This window comes from Schistocerca nitens, chromosome 2 (assembly GCF_023898315.1).
Source record: "Schistocerca nitens isolate TAMUIC-IGC-003100 chromosome 2, iqSchNite1.1, whole genome shotgun sequence".
In the NCBI taxonomy this organism is placed as follows: Eukaryota; Metazoa; Arthropoda; class Insecta; order Orthoptera; family Acrididae; genus Schistocerca; species Schistocerca nitens.
The window spans coordinates 499063789-499081535 of record NC_064615.1 but is presented as its reverse complement, the minus strand read 5'-3'; the positions used below and the strand labels follow the sequence as shown (position 1 = coordinate 499081535).

The window sequence follows — 17747 nt, the reverse complement described above, 5'->3', positions numbered from 1 at the left end:
AACGAAGATAAGGTAGAAATGCTATTCATCTATGAGGAATGTAAGTTAGCAGAACAGTAATTGCAATGCTGTTTTCTTATGTATAGATACATTTAGTGCAGTAGTTTAGTCCTTTTAAATACTGTTGTGCAGAGTAGGCATACAGTAAAGGCTGTCCTTCCTACAAACTGCATCGACATACTGTTTCTGTTGTTGTTGTTGTTATAGCTGAAGGTAGGCAAAATGCTATACAGGCAGTAGAGCTGTACAGAGAGCAATATCCTGACAAGAACCCACCTTCCTGATGGATGTTTTCTCGTCTTGTTGCGACGCTTCAGGAAACGGGAAGTTTCAACCCACGACAACGCAATCGTCATAGCACTCGCACAGACAAAGCTGCTGAAGTTACTGTTCTTGCTTCCATTGCTATGAATCCATATGTGAGCACATGACAGCTTGAACACGAGACTGGCATTCCTAAAACCAGTGTACATCGTGTTCTTACATGTCACTGGTTGCATCCTTACCATGTACACCTACATCAAGAATTGCTTGGGAATGATTTCCAGAATCATGTTTAGTTCCGTCAGTCAGCACAGCAGCAAATCCTCGCCAACCCAAACTTCTTCTCCAATGTTCTTTTTACTGAACGAATGTTCCTTCAAAACAAAGGACAGGTAAATACAAGGAACATACATTATTGGTATAGTGACAACCCATGATCAGCATCAATGAAGGGTTAACATCTGGTGTGGCATACTTGGTACTACAATTATTGGCTCTTATTTCATCAATGGTAGTCAATACGGCACAGTGTATGCCAACTTCCTCAAACGAATTCTTCCTCCTCTTCTGGATGAAGTGCAGCTAAGAGCCAGAATGCTTATGTGGTATCAACATGATGGCTGTCCAGCACATAATGCCTTGGTGCACATCATGTTCTGAACCAAAGGTATGCTGCCAGATGGATTGGTCAAGGAGGAACAGTTACTTGGACTGCTAGGTCTCATGATTTAAATCCTCTGGACTTTTTTCTTTGGGGAAGCATTAAAGACATTGTCTATTGTGATATTCCAACAACTACAGAGGACGTACAGGAACGTATCATGCTTGCTCGTAATTCTCTTCAGCAGGCAGTAAATAATTCTTTCATTCAATGAGGTGCACCAGTGTATCGGTGTCCAGGGTCACCACTTTGAGCACCTCTGAATATTCTACTCCTGGGCAATGGTACAGGAGAATGAAAGTCAATTTTGTGTTATGTTTTTACCTGGTTTTCATTTGTTTCCTGACAACCCCAGCAAGTGGATGAGTTTGTGATCCCAGGCTCAAAGTCAATGTTGTGTTATGTAATTAATAACATTAGGTTTCAGTGAATGGCACACTGTGATACATTTTTGAATAGGTCTTTAGGAGAGGAAATGAATTACCGAATAAAAAATACAGGGTGCCATTTAAAAAAGTCATGCTGTTGTTCATATCTTTGTAAAAAACATGTTGTGTTGTTGTGGTCTTCAGTCCTGAGACTGGTTTGATGCAACTCTCCATGCTACTCTATCCTGTGCAAGCTTCTTCATCTCCCAATACTTACAGCAACCTACATCCTTCTGAATCTGCTTAGTGTATTCATGTCTTGGTCTCCCTCTACGATTTTTACCCTCCATGCTGCCCTCCAATGCTAAATTTGTGATCCCTTGATGCCTCAGAATGTGTGCTACCAACTGGTCCCTTCTTCTTGTCAAGTTGTGCCACAAACTCCTCTTCTCCCCAATTCTATTCAATACCTCCTCATTAGTAACGTGATCTACCCATGTATGTAAAAACATAGCTACAACAAAGGCAATTATGCTGACTGATGTCCCCCCTGACAGCTAAAGAACATTTGCTTGAAACACTTCGAAATTTGCATCTGGACAAACAGTTATTTAGGGTGGTCAAGATAAATGGGACACCCTGTATATTTCTAGTAAATGTTGTATTCCATGTACAACCTATTATAGTTATAAGTTTGATAATTCTCCTGTAAAATAAATAAATGATTTGACATGTATGTTATAAGACAGTGAAATTTTGATTCTGAAGAAAATAGAAGACATTAAAGAAATTATGCATGCACTTGAAATTAATCAGCTTTCTCTCAAGTACAATTGTCTTCAACTATCCTAGGCAGAACATTTTAAATACACCTTCTGCTAGTTATAACATGAAATGACAAACAGCGGCAATATTTAATTTTGAAAAACAGGCAGAAAAGAAAGTGTCTTCTTTAAGAAAAAACTTTTTTTAAATTCAGGATAGTCTCATGAGCATTTCTATAGAAGTTCCCACTAATTCCTCCCTATCATCACTTCCCTGGATCCATTACATTTTGTTAGTATAATACACTTCTGATGACCACAATGCTGAGACTACATTTTGACTGAAGCAGAAAATTGTTTGTCACACATAGATTATTATGATGAGCTTATCTTCCTGTACACAAGTTGGTTTGGCATTTTGTATATGCTGAGATGGCTCATGAGTGGGACTCTACTACCACCTATTGCCAAACTGTAAACCCTGCTGGTTAATTCAAGTGCTGTAGAATGATGCTAAATTAAGTGAGTTGTTTTACTGACAATGATAAAAATTCACTTTTTAATTTTCCTGTTACTTTTTACTTTGGGATACACATGTCTCATAACCTGCATCATAAATAAGAGGGTCATTGCAAAAGTCATGGCAACTATCTTTTGTGTCAAAAATGGTAATGAATTTAAAAATTATAAAATATGCAGGTGGAAAGTTACGTTTGTATGTAAACATTACATGTAATGAGGTGAATGAACACACACACTGTCACGAAGATATAGCACAAGAAAAAAATTGAAACAAATTTTATTTCAAATGTGTTTTACTGTCAGTTCCAACAGTACGCAATAGTACATAGCAGGACCTGTTACATCTTAAGAGTCTCTCAAAATAGTCTCCCAATGAATCTATCACACATTGCCAATGCTGTGGAAGACGCCAAATATTCATGGCCTCATCGTGAGTGAATCGTCGGACCTCATGCACCACTACTGTGTGTTCAAAAGCATGTTCCACGCAATGGCTCTTTCAGTTTTGGTATGAGGCGATTATCACAAGATGATAAGTCTGGCAAATATGGTGGATGCTACAGTACTTCCCATCCTCATTGCGTGAGCAGATTCCGCACACATGCTGTATGGGCTCTCGCATTGTCCTGAAAAACTAATGCGTCATGTAGATGTTCAGGACATTTCTCCCAAATAGTCTATCATAGGTGTTTTTGCAGGAATGTGCAAAAAGTAGTATAGTGCATTACAATTTTGCCTATGTGGGATTAAAGGGCACAAGATTGTTCCTCTAATGCCATAGGCTATAATGACCATTAACTTGACAGGAGAGAGACTGCAACAAAATTTCAGGCTGTGTGGTGAAACTGGATGATGCCATTCTGTGGACTGGCATTTCAGTTCTGGCTCATAGGCCCTGGCCTAAAATTCATGTATGGTGGCAATTCTCAAAAGCATAAAGTGCTAGATGCACACAGCAAGTTTCGTAATGTGTCCACTTTTCCACTGCACTTAGTGCTTGAAGCACCCATTTGCAGCAACTTTATGCATGTGTAGCCCACTGCATAAAGTCATGTAGATTATTGTCTTCTCTATACCAGAATGGCGCTGTGATTCCCGCAGTGTCTGCCTTCTGTCATTCTCCAAGCATTGGGTGACCTGGGTACGAGCACAGTCCATAGGCACACTGACAGGCCACCCGGATCAGTTCATGTTGGCCATGGCAGCTCTGCCACACCTGAATTCATCTACCCACCAAGTAACCATTTGATATGGTAGAGCAGCATTTCTTATCACTTTCACAAACCCCTCATAGCATTGACACACATTCCTTCCACGGTGAACTGCAATGTCTATGTATGAGCCCGTTCAAGTCAAGTAACATACATCCTGAATGGTTGCACAACTCACACTGTGATCTCTCTTCACTCTTTGTTTTCCTGGAAAGGACTGCTGTCTAGCATCACATCACATTACTGTGGATTCTTGGGGAGACTCCTGATGCCACAGAATGCATGTAGTCTGCAATGTACTATTGTGTACTGTTGCAACTGACAGTAAAACACATTTGTAATGATAAACTTCCTTTCATTTTTTCTCTTGTGCTATGTCTATACAGTGGTGTATGCGCTCATCCATCTCCCTACACGTAATATTTACATATGAACTAACCTTCAAATGGTTCAAATGGCTCTGAGCACTATGGAACTTAACATCTGAGGTCATCAGTCCCCTAGAACTTAGAACTACTTAAACCTAACTAACCTAAGGACACCACGCACATCCATGCCTGAGGCAGGATTCGGACCTGCGACCGTAGCGGATGCGCGGTTCCAGACTGAAGCGCCCAGAACCGCTCAGCCACACTGGCTGGCAAAACTAACCTTCCATTTGCATATTTCAGAATTTTTTAATTGTTCAGCATCCATGACTGTTGCAATGACTCTCATATGTTTGAGAGCATTTGATTGTTTACGGTATTCTCTGGCACGCTTTTACCTTTTGTTGAAATGATTTTACACCTCTTATCTCCAATAACAGCACACAATTATGCAGGTTACAATATTTAGCTCATACATTTGTCAAATTAACTATTCCTTGATACCTCAGAATGTGTTATATTGTTGTTTAAACTATTATCTATTTGTGTTTCAGAATTAGTCTATGTTGGTGGCAGGCAGTGTAAGTAATTTCTTACTCTTGAACATCCCTTTACATGACTCACGGTCACTGAGCTTTCACAGGATTAAAACTGCCTCTTTTTTTCAAAGAGAAATACAATGTTGATATCCCTGGTTGCACCACAACCCATGCTTCAATTACATAAGTGAGCTATGTGTACACTAGTGCAAAATATGCCATATACAGACTGACCATAATGGCATTCTTTATATGTGACACATCTTTCCACAGTCCTTTGTACTAATAATACGAGGGCTATCCACAAAGTACATTACGTTTTGGAATTAAAAATAAATAAAGTATTGGAAATTTTTTTTATTATATGCAGATGAAAGCCACACTTAAATACTACTTTTCTACATAGTTGCCATTTAAATTAAGGCACTTATCGTAGCGATGTATGAGCTTGAAAATTCCTTCGTCGTAAAATTTGGCCGCCTGCGCCTTCAACCACGTGGTTACCTCTTCTTGAAGCTGTGTGTCGTCATCAAAACACTGCATAGCCAACCACTTCTTCATTGCTGGGAATAAGTGGAAGTCGCTCGGTGCCAGGTCGGGACTGTACGGCAGATGAGGAAACAACTCGCACTTAAAAGATTCGAGAACTTCACGAGTGGCATGTGCCGTGTGGGCCCGGGCGTTGTAGTGAATCAGCAAGATCTTTGAGCCCAACTTTCGCCTGCGCTTGTTTTGTATTGCTCTTCTGAGGTTGTGCAGAGTTTGGCAATACCTTCGAGAGTTTATTGTAGTGCCTCTTTCCAGGAAATCCACAAAAATCACACCTTTTCTGTCCCAAAAGACAGTCACCATCACCTTCCTTGCCGACATTGTCTGCATGCATTTCTTGGGTTTTGGGGGGGGGAATTTGTGTGCCCCCCCTGCATTGACTGCAATTTTGTCTCGCAGTTCACATGCTTAACCCATGTTTCGTCACCAGTAACGATGCGATAGAGTAATGAGTTGTCATCTTTCTCGTAAGCATCCAAAAACGTTAACACTGCAGCCATTCGCTGATTTTTGTGAATCTCTGTCAAGATTTTTGGTATCCATCTTGCACAAAACTTGTGGTAACCAAGCTTTTCGGTAATGATTTCGTGCAACAAACTTCGAGAAATTTGTGGAAAATTCATAGAGACTTCCGTTATTGTGAAATTACGGTTTTCACGGACCACGGCATCGACTTTTTTCACAAGTTCGGCAGTCACTATGCTGGGACTTCCACTTCGCTCTTCGTCGTGGACGTTAGTTCGACCATTTTTAAATTTTATGACCCATTGACGCACTCCACCTTCAGTGATTATGTTGTCCCCGTACACTTCACAAAGCTGCCGATAGATTTCTATCGGTGTACAGTTTTTTGCAGTCAGAAACCTTATTACAGCACGCACTTCACACTTCGCAGCATTTTCAATTAACGCTGACATTTCAAACTGTCACAGTAACTCAACGGAGTACAGCACGAACCTCTCACTAGCACGGCAGGATGCCGACTGAGCGGCGGAATGCCATGACACCAAGATGGCCGTGCTAGCCCCGCCCCTAACGGACACAAACGAAAACGTAATGTACTTTGTGGATAGCCCTCGTAATTCTCTCTTCCCATAGTCTTTTGTTCCTATCATAACTGGATAAGAGTAACAATCCAGTAATGTTGTCGACACCCTACACCACGTACCAGCCCACAAGTAACTAATAATTTGTATTTGCAGCTGTAAGATATTAAATGGAAAGCATTTTTTCTGCCATCAGCTGTATATATTTAAATTTATTCTTGACCGGTTTTAGTTATTTTAACCTCCATCACTGGAAGAAAAATTATACATCTATTGGACCAAAACTGAGAAACATGCATTTTTGATCTAATTGATGTATAATTTTGCATCCATTGATGATGGTTGAAATACTGAAACCAGTCAAGAATAAATTTAAATATATACAGCAGAAGGTGAGGAAAAAAACTGCTTTCCCATAAGTAACTAAGTGATTGATATGTGGTTTGTAAATCTGATGGCAACAGTGGAGCTGATACACAAGTCTCCCCAAAAGATAGAGTCCACATAATTTGGTATTTGCAGAAACTGAGCAAAGACTATGAGAGACCAGAAAGACGCAAGCAGGTACTGTATTTTCTACTTGAAGTTTTTACAAAACTGTAGAATATACATAGAGGAAAGTATGTTTTCTATGCTTGTTACATTCTTCTTTATGTTCAGCAGTACTGTGTGGTACTGACAAATTAACTAATCTTATGAATACTGTCAAACAATGGAAACTCCAGATAGGAATATCAACAATGTAGGAAAAGACAGATTGCTACTTACCATAAAGGATACATGTCAAGTTGCAGACAGGCACGATTAAAAGACACACACATAAAACTTTTGGACACAACCTACATTGGTAAGAGGGAGTCACACACACACCATTCATACACATAAGCAAGCACATATCACACACATACAACTGCCAACTCCAGCATCTCTGCCCAAAATGCAACTATCACAAGAGATGTAAGCAGCACACTTGAGAGGGCGGGGAAGGTGAAGGGTTAGTAGTGTACATGTGGGGAGAGAAACGAACACTCTCTGGTTGAGTGCACAGGGACTAGAATGCCAACAAGTGCAGTGTCAGGAGGTTGTGGGGCAGGGAGGTGGAAAAAGGAGGAAAAATGAGAGGAGCGGAAAAGATGGGTGGGTGCATTGGCAGAGGGCAGCAAACACGGTGGGAGATGAGAATGGGGAGGAGATGATAGGACAGAGGGGGTGGCAACTGTAGGGAGAAGGTGTGAGGACACTATGTTACCATAGGTTGACACCAAGATAATTATAGGAGCCGAGAATTTGTTGTAAGGATAACTCCCATCTGCACAGTTCAGAAAAGTTGGTGACGGAGGGAAGTATCCAGATGGCTCATGTAGTGAAGCAGCCATTGAAATCAAGTGTGTTGTGTTCAGCTGCATGTTGTGCCACGGGGTGTCTACTTTGCTCTTGGCCACAGTTTGGTAGTGGCCATTAATCCTGGTGGATGGCTGGTTGGTTGTAGTCATAGAAATATAAAAAGCTGTGCAATGATTGCAGTAGAGCTGGTAAATGACACGGCTGCTTTCATAGGTGGCCCAGCCCCTGATAGGGTAGGATAAACCTGTGACAGGCTGGGATAGGAAGTGCTGGGTGGGTAGAATGGGCAGGTTTTGCACATGGGTCTTCCACAGGGATATGATCCTTGTGGCAAGGGGTTGGGACTGGGCATGACATAGGTATGGACTATGTTGTTGTGGAGGTTGGGTGAGTGACGGAACACACTTTACGAAGGGCGGGAAGTATCTCGGGTAGGATGTCCCTCATTTCAGGGCATCATGATAGGTAATCAAAGACCTGGCAAAGGATGTGGTTCAGTTGTTCCAGTTTGGGGTGGTACAGGGTGATGAAGGGGACACTCCTTTGTGGCTGGTTCTTGGGGGTAGTTGGAGTATTGTGGGTGTGAGGAGAAACGGCACAGGGGGATCTGGGGGATAATGCCTGTCTGTGAAGGCCCTGGTGAGACCCTCAGCATACTGAGCAAGGGAGTGTCTGAGTGGCCAGGCAATAATGTTGTTGTTGTTGTTGTTGTTGTTGTTGTGGTCTTCATTCCTGAGACTGGTTTGATGCAGCTCTCCATGCTACTCTATCCTGTGCAAGCTTCTTCATCTCCCAGTACCTACTGCAGCCTACATCCTTCTGAATCTGCTTAGTGTATTCATCTCTTGGTCTTCCTCTATGATTTTTACCCTCCACGCTGCCCTCCAATACGAAATTGGTGATCCCTCGATGTCTCAGAACAAGTCCTACCAACCGATCCCTTCTTCTAGTCAAGTTGTGCCACAAGCTCCTCTTCTCCCCAATTCTATTCAATACTTCCTCATTAGTTATGTGATCTACCCATCTAATCTTCAGCATTCTTCTGTAGCACCACATTTCGAAAGCTTCTATTCTCTTCTTGTCTAAACTATTTATCGTCCACGTTTCACTTCCATACATGGCTACACTCCATACAAATACTTTCAGAAATGACTTCCTGACACTTAAGTCTATACTCGATGTTAACAAATTTCTCTTCTTCAGAAACGCTTTCCTTGCCATTGCCAGTCTACATTTTATATCCTCTCTACTTCGACCATCGTCAGTTATTTTGCTCCCCAAATAGCAAAACTCCTTTACTACTTTAAGTGTCTCATTTCCTAATCTAATTCCCTCAGCATCACCCGACTTAATTCGACTACATTCCATTATCCTAGTTTTGCTTTTGTTGATGGTCATCTTATACCCTCCTTTCAAGACACTGTCCATTCCGTTCAACTGCTCTTCCAAGTCCTTTGCTGTCTCTGAAAGAATTACAATGTCATCGGCGAACCTTAAAGTTTTTATTTCTTCTCCATGGATTTTAATTCCTACTCCAAACTTTTCTTTTGTTTCCTTTATTGCTTGCTCAATATACAGATTGAATAACATCGGGGATAGGCTACAACCCTGTCTCACTCCCTTCCCAACCACTGCTTCCCTTTCATGTCCCTCGACTCTTATAACTGCCATCTGCTTTCTGTACAAATTGTAAATAGCCTTTCGCTCCCTGTATTTTACCCCTGCCACCTTTAGAATTTGAAAGAGAGTATTCCAATTGACATTGTCAAAAGCTTTCTCTAAGTCTACAAATGCTAGAAACGTAGGTTTGCCTTTCCTTAATCTTTCTTCTAAGATAAGTCGTAAGGTCAGTATTGCCTCACGTGTTCCAACATTTCTACGGAATCCAAACTGATCTTCCCCAAGGTCGGCTTCTATCAGTTTTTCCATTCGTCTGTAAAGAATTCGCATTAGTATTTTGCAGCTGCGACTTATTAAACTGATAGTTCGGTAATTTTCACATCTGTCAACACCTGCTTTCTTTGGAATTGGAATTATTATATTCTTCTTGAACTCTGAGGTTATTTCGCCTGTCTCATACATCTTGCTCACCAGATGGTAGAGTTTTGTCAGGACTGGCTCTCCCAAGGCTGTCAGGAGTTCTAATGGAATGTTGTCTACTCCGGGGGCCTTGTTTCGACTCAGGTCTTTCAGTGTTCTGTCAAACTCTTCACGCAGTATCATATCTCCCATTTCATCTACATCCTCTTCCATTTCCATAATATTGTCCTCAAGTACATCGCCCTTCTATAGACCCTCTACATACTCCTTCCACCTTTCTGCTTTCCCTTCTTTGCTTAGAACTGGGTATCCAACAAAGCTATTGATATTCATGCAAGAGGTTCTCCTTTCTCCAAAGGTTTCTTTAATTTTCCTGTAGGCAGTATCTATCTTACCCTAGTGAGATAAGCCTCTACATCCTTACATTTGTCCTCTAGCCATCCCTGCTTAGCCATTTTGCACTTCCTGTCGATCTCATTTTTGAGACGTTTGTATTCCTTTTTGCCTGTTTCATTTACTGCATTTTTATATTTTATCCTTACATCAATTAAATTCAATATTTCTTCTGTTACCCAAGGGGTCCTACTAGCCCTCGTCTTTTTACCTATTTGATCCTCTGCTGCCTTCACTATTTCATCCCTCAAAGTTACCCATTCTTCTTCTACTGTATTTCTTTCCCCCATTCCTGTCAGTTGTTCCCCTATGCTCTCCCTGAAACTCTGTACAACCTCTGGTTCTTTCAGTTTATCCAGGTCCCATCTCCTTAAATTCCCACCTTTTTGCAGTTTCTTCAGTTTTAATCTACAGATCATAACCAATAGATTGTGATCAGAGTCCACATCTGCCCCTGAAAATGTCTTACAATTTAAAACCTGGTTCCTAAATCTCTGTCTTACCATTATATAATCTATCTGATACCTTTTAGTATCTCCAAGGTTCTTCCATGTGTACAACCTTCCTTCATGATTCTTAAACCAAGTGTTAGCTATGATTAAGTTATGTTCTGCGCAAAATTCTACCAGACGGCTTCCTCTTTCATTTCTTAGCCCCAATCCATATTCACCTACTATGTTTCCTTCTCTCCCTTTTCCTATACTTGAATTCCAGTCACCCATGACTATTAAATTTTTGTCTCCTTTCACTATTTGAATAATTTCTTTTATCTCCTCATACATTTCATCAATTTCTTCATCATCTGCAGAGCTAGTTGGCATATAAACTTGTACTACTGTAGTAGGCGTGGGCTTCATGTCTATCTTGGCCACAATAATGCGTTCACTATGCTGTTTGTAGTAGCTTACCCGTACTCCTATTTTTTTATTCATTATTAAACCTACTCCTGCATTACCCCTATTTGATTTTGTATTTATAACCCTGTATTCACCTGACCCAAAGTCTTGTTCCTCCTGCCACCGAACTTCACTAATTCCAATATGGGAGTGATTTTTGGTGTGAAAGGCATGACAGCTGTTAAAATGCTGGAGCCATCACAGGGGGAGGAGGTCAACATACAGCAAGCTGGGATGGGGAGGACCAAGTGAAGCACAAGGGGGAGAAGGTGTTGAGATCATGAATGAACGAAGGTAGGGTGCCTTGGCCCTGAGTCCAGATCATGAAGGTATCATCAATGAACCTGAACCAGATTGGGGGACTGGTGTTTTGGGAGGCTAGGAAGGTCACTTCTAGATGACCCATAGAAAGGTTGGCATAAGAGGGTGCCATACAAGTACCCATGGCTGTGCTGCAGATTTGTTTGTATACCTTCCCTTCAAAATAAGAAGCAGTTCTGGGTTAGGATAAAGTAGATACAGTGTTTAAGGAATGAGGTAGTAGATTTGGAGTCTGAAGGATGTTCGGAAAGGTAGAGTTCAATAGTGGTAAGACCATGAGCATGAGGGATGCTGATGTATAGGCAGGTGGTGTCAACAGTGATGAGTAGGAATACAGTAGGTAGAGGTGAAGGTGGTAGAGAGTTGGTGAAGGAAGTGGTTGGTGTCTCTGACATGGGAGGCTAGATTATGGGCAATTGGTTGGCGATGTTGGTCAATGAGAGCCGACATTCTTTCAGTGGGGGCACAATAACCAGCCACAATAGGGCATCCAGGACTGTTGTGTTTGGGGATGTTGGGGAGCTTGTAGAAGGTGGGTGTGCAGAGTGTCATAGGGGATGAGATGGGAAATGGATTCAGGGGACATGTTCTTTAAGCAGGGATTGGAGTTTGTATTGGGCTTCAGGGATAGGATCACTCTGGCAGAGTTTATAGGCAGAGAAGTCAGATAACTAGCAGAGATCTTCTGCCAGGTAATCACTGCAGTTCATAACAACAGTGGTGGAACCTTTGTCTGCAGATAAGGTGGTTAGGTCAGGAATTGTTTTGAGGTTGTGTATGGCTGTTCTTTCTTCTACTGCAAGGTTGGTATTCTGAGTAAGGGACCTGGGGCAGGATGGTAAGGTTAAGTTGGAGGTAAGGAATTATGAACACACAATCCACAATCAGTTTGAACAGTTGCATTTGTAGAGGACATTTTGGAGCACTAAAGAACCGTTCACCAGCACACATGCTAATGTACAGACAGTAGTCTGAGAACAACAGATACACCTACACCAACAACAGAATATCTAGGCAATAGTAGTGGAAGACTATCCAGAAAAAGTACACTTTCCACAACAGTATTTACTGTGATACACACTCCAGCCACAGTTTTCTTCTTTGGTGTTATTTACTGACGAATGCACATTCACTCAAAACAGCACTGTGAGCTTGCACACTACTCATATCTGGATGGAAAAATCCATATGTGAAAGTGACTAAAAGTTCAGTGTGAACATGTGAGCTGGGATAATTTGTAACCAGAATTCCACTGTGACAGAAACACTGAATGCACAGTGGCACTTATTTCGTTACATGCGTCAGTAACATCACCAATATGTAAGCATAGGCTTCCACAGTTGTTGTCACTGTCAATAAAATTCTTCAGGGTGTATGATGGCATTGCCAATATGTACAATTCTCAATCATTTCAGCCACTGTCAGCACAACACTCAGAGGAACGCCATTTGTAGCAGTGGCCGAAATGCTGGAGATTGTTATACATTGACAATGTGGTCACATATCTAGAAGAATGTTGCTCACAGTCAATCAATGAAATGAGCTCTCTGCATTGAAGCTGCATGTCAAAATTATTAGCCCCTTTTGTGACCTGCTGCATGGTGTGATGCTCTTGTTGGATTTCATAATAAAATGTGGAACATTGAGCCATCACCATATCGCAAATATTCTCGAACTCTGATAATCCACAGTATCAAAACCAAAAAATTTCACATTGGTTTCATCTCGAAAAATACCAGGCATTCCAAAGGTGCAGTGTGTGCATCCACTTTATATTGCTGGCAAAAGGGTTGCATATATCTAACTAGGATACCAAACACAACCTGAAGATGGTTTGATGCCACCATTCTCAGACTTCACGCCACACAGTGCTAGAACTGTTTGTTTCATGGTATAAGTTGCAGCATGCCATACTCACACAACATACTAAACATTGTTGATATTTTTCAATAATCCTGAAATTATATGAAAAATTAAACTATTACCCTTCCAAAGTTGCAGCTTGAACATCATCATCATCTTCATCTTCATCATCTTCATCATCATCATCATCATCATCATCTTCACTATTATCCGAGTGTGCTGTGTTATGTCTCACTGGGACTCTCCTTGATGATGAGAGATGAGATGCTCTGTGATCAGCGGTATCTGCCCCCGAAGTACTGGCCTCTTGCAGCTACAACAATGTAACAATAATACACATTCTCATAATTTTATATGAAATTTATTCATAATTGTGGAATCTTTCTGATATTAGTTGCATTACGTATGAAGATATCACCTTCTGGGGACACACAAAAATTTGTGCCAGACCAGGACTAGAACCTGGATTCGAGTCCCAGTCCAGCACAAATTTTCATGTTGCACCAATACGTAATGTCTTCATACTTAATGTAGCTAATATCAGAAAGATTCCACAACTGTGAAAAAATTTCATAAATTTAGTAAAACTGCAAGATCACCAATGTCTGTTTCTTCAGAAGCTGTTAAAAATAAGTCATATTTTTGTATCTCCCTATTTACATTTTTGTCTTATCCTCACAGAGAAGGAACAGGACTAAGAAAGAGAAACAATTATATCATTCTTATAAAAACAGTGTCTAATTTAAATTCTGTTTAACTAACATAAGGCCAAAAAATGAGATACATTGTGTTAAGGTTTTCTTTGTGGAGGCCCTGCCTGGATAGATGCAAGTGTTACCATGCCACTTCTGAAATTGGGGAAGGCACAGTGGCCCCATATCAAATCTGCCTGGCAGATTAATGATGAGGGCTGGTGTGCCGACCAGCCTGGATGTGGGTTCCAGGTGGTTTCTCACTTCTGACTAGGTGCATATCAGGCTGGTACCCACACTCCACCTCAGTTACACAGTTCGCAAACACTTTGGAAAATGTTCTCACACTTTTATGAGGGCTAACACTAGACACAAACAGATAGGGTACACAAATTCCATCCTGCAGGGGAAGCAGTGATGACAGGAAGGGCATCCATCTGTCCTCTACCATTAATGTCCAGATTAACATGCTGACCCCGTGAAGATATGGGTAAGTTTTTCTTTAAGGGTACAACATCAAGAAGTGGTGATTATCCCAGTTTGTATAACAGTGAATTCTCTGGAAGCCTCACACTTTATTTGAGCTAGGGAGAAGTGGGGCCAGTAGCCACTCCCAAAGGGGCAGAAGAGTGAAACCTACAAAGATACTAAAAATCACGTTTGATAAGAATGAAAATTACACCTGTTTCATAACTGCATCCTTCAATTTCAACTTTTTTAGTTAGACACCAAGCATTGTGGACTCTTCAAGAACTGTTATTTTCGCTGCTGATACAAGAATATTGATGAAAGGTCCAGATGTATCCATAATTGACACAACCAGCAGTATAATGGAAAAGGCTTATAATTGATTCGTGGCCAACACCTTAACCCTCTCTTACAAAAACTCATATCCTGCAGTTCCAAAAAATTAAAAATGATTTACAGGTTCTAGAAGTAGTGAGCAGTGGTTGTACGCTACTTGAAACTCCATGGACAAAGTTTCTGAGTATCCAGATATATACTAAATTGAGGTGGCACAAGATGTGGAAAAGTTACCAAAAAAGCTCAGTTCTGCCTGCTCTACACTCAAAAATCTCTCATTGTGTTGACTTTCAGAAAAGATTGCTAACATACTTCAAATGCTGGCACTCAATTCTGTCCTACTGAATAATCTTCTGTGATTTTGCAGCTAAGATATGTTTGTTTTACACAAGCATGCAATAAGATTGTCATGTAATGTTCAACTGAATGTCTTGTACTAGCCTCTTCAGACACCTAGGGATTCTTACACATCAATACATACACTCCTTAATGGTTTTGTTGTTAATAACAGGATGGAATTTTGGATGAAGTCAGTAATTAACAACCACAAGTAGAAACAATTTCCATATAACGGGTGATCAAAAAGTCAGTATAAATTTGAAAACTTAATAAACCACGGAATAATGTAGATAGAGAGGTAAAAATAAAATGTCTGACAGATGGCGCTGGACAGCAAAATGTCAGTGACTGCACATGATAATTGTGTATAAAAGGAGCTGTAATGAGAGAGAGAATCAGATGCACCAGCATGTTGATGTTACCTGAAAAAGCACTTTTAGTGAAGCTGTATTATCAGAATGGGAAATGTGCTAGTTCAGTGTTACAATCCTATTGCCATAGGAAGGGGATTCGAACGGGTAAAGGTCCGTTGACAAATGCAGCTGAAGCGAGAATGATTTTGAAGTTTGAAGCCACGGGTTGCTTAGACCTGTAGTGGCCGACCAAGCACAGGGCGTAATGCTGCTGAGACAGTTCAGGAATAAATGGAGACTGTAGCAGGTTTGTCTATGCACAGGGAAGTCAGCACTCGTGCAGTCCCACATCGGACCGGCATTCCATAGACTACTGTTTGGTTGGCACTTAGGCGTACCCTCCGATGCTTTCCGTACAAAATTCATTGGCATCGTGAACTGTTACCTAGCGATTTAGTGAAGCGTAGGGCATTTGCGGTGTGGGCGTTTCAAAAGATAGTGGAAGATGACGATTGGTTTAGTAACGTGTTGTGGACCGACGAAGCTCATTTCACGCTCTGAGCGTCTGTCAACGCCCACAACTGCATAATGTGGGCTACCGAAAATCCTAGAACTGTCGTGGAAACTCCATTGCATGACGGGAAAGTCGCGGTATGGGTTGGATTCACCACATCTACCATTATCGGGCCTTTTTTCTTCGAGGAAATACGTGATTATGGTTTTGTAACTGCTACCGTGATGGGTGAGAGGTACGTCGATATTTTACAGAATTGCATCATCCCCAGCCTGGCTGATAAACACCTGCTGGAACATACAATGTTTATGCAGGATGGCGCTCCACACCATGTTGCTAGATGCGTGAAAGATCTCTTGCGCGCGTCGTTTGGTGATGATCGTGTGCTCAGCCATCACTTTCGTCATGCTTGGCCTCCCAGGTCCCCAGTCCTTAGTCCGTGCGATTATTGGCTTTTGGGTTACCTGAAGTCGCAAGTGTATTGTGATCGACCAACATCTCTAGGGATGCTGAAAGACAACATCCAACACCAATGCCTCACCATAACTCCGGACATGCTTTACAGTGCTGTTCACAACATTATTCCTCGACTACAGCTATTGTTGAGGAATGATGGTGGACATATTGACCATTTCCTGTAAAGAATATCATCTTTGCTTTGTCTTACTTTGTTATGCTAATTATTGCTATTCTGATCAGATGAAGTGCCATCTGACGGACATTTTTTGAACTTTTGTATTTTTTTTTTTTTGGTTCTAATAAAACCCCATGTCATTCCAAGCATGTGTGTCAATTTGTACCTCTCTATCTACATTATTCCGTGATTTATTCAGTTTTCAAATTTATACTGACTTTTTGATCACCCGGTACTTTGAAGGTTGTATCAGTGCACCTGCCTAGACAGGAGGGGCAGGGGGGGGGGTATTTATAAGCACCAAATATTTAAACATAAAGTGAAAGAATACATCACCTTCTATGATATGTCTGAATACTTAAGAATCAGGAATGTAAATTCTGAGTAACTCCAATATTTGTATGAGATAGATACTGATTTTGCCAGTAATGACAGCTATAGTGATCTGTGTAAAATTAACATGCTTTGTTTGAACTATTAGATAATAACACCAGCTGAGTAGTACAGAAGGATGAGCAATGTCGTTTTCCCAAAGTAGCTGCTTTTCTCCTAACATACATATGATATAAGTAGTAGTAATTATAATAATTATCTGTTTGTGTAGATTACTGCTACTTCTAATTTGTTGCTAGTATATTTAAGAAGTATGCAGTTGTTGTTGCTTCTGCCTGTTGCTGCACAACTTTACTTGTTCCACATCCCTGAAGGCCCTCTTCCATGATGGGATTGTCAGAACACAATCTGGGAATCAATGAATGAATTTAATTAAAGTTAAGTTGTATGGCATGAACGGCTGGAAGCCCTGAAGGGCAGGTTCAGAAATATAATTGGAAATGTTTCTCCCATCCTCCATGCCCGCAGGCACCTTTCCATTGTGAAGTATAAGAGTTGTGTCTGGAAGTGAATCTGTTAAATGCAGATGACTGTAATGGTGCGTGTGTGTGTGTGTGTGTGTGTGTGTGTGTGTGTAGCATAGTGTCGTGCTCATGTTGAAGATGATTAGAGCAGGGTGAGGATAAAATCTGCTGCTGGCACACACCCTATTCCTTGCAAAGAGTACCAAGGGGGCCATTGAGTTTAATGTTCCCATCCAATGGTTGGACGCGCCATCAACAGTGTCGCAAGCCCTCACTTCATGAGGCACTGTGAAGAGTTTGGAATTTAATGCAGGACAATGGTGCAAGGACTGGTGATCAGTGACTTTACTGCATCACATCTCCTTCCCTTGCCAGCCAAATACTGGCAGAGAAAATTTCATCTAC

General features: G+C 41.1%; 1 protein-coding gene across 4 annotated transcripts in view; it reads right to left on the bottom strand.

Moving 5' to 3' along the window:
* LOC126236470 (intraflagellar transport protein 46 homolog) overlaps positions 1–17747 on the bottom strand; it is a 149120-nt gene that overhangs the window by 93304 nt on the left and 38069 nt on the right. For all 4 annotated transcript variants that reach the window (XM_049945798.1, XM_049945797.1, XM_049945796.1 and 1 more), the window contains one exon: positions 13272–13462. In XM_049945798.1, the coding sequence (XP_049801755.1) occupies positions 13272–13462 (191 nt within the window). The remainder of the gene's footprint in view (positions 1–13271; positions 13463–17747) is intronic.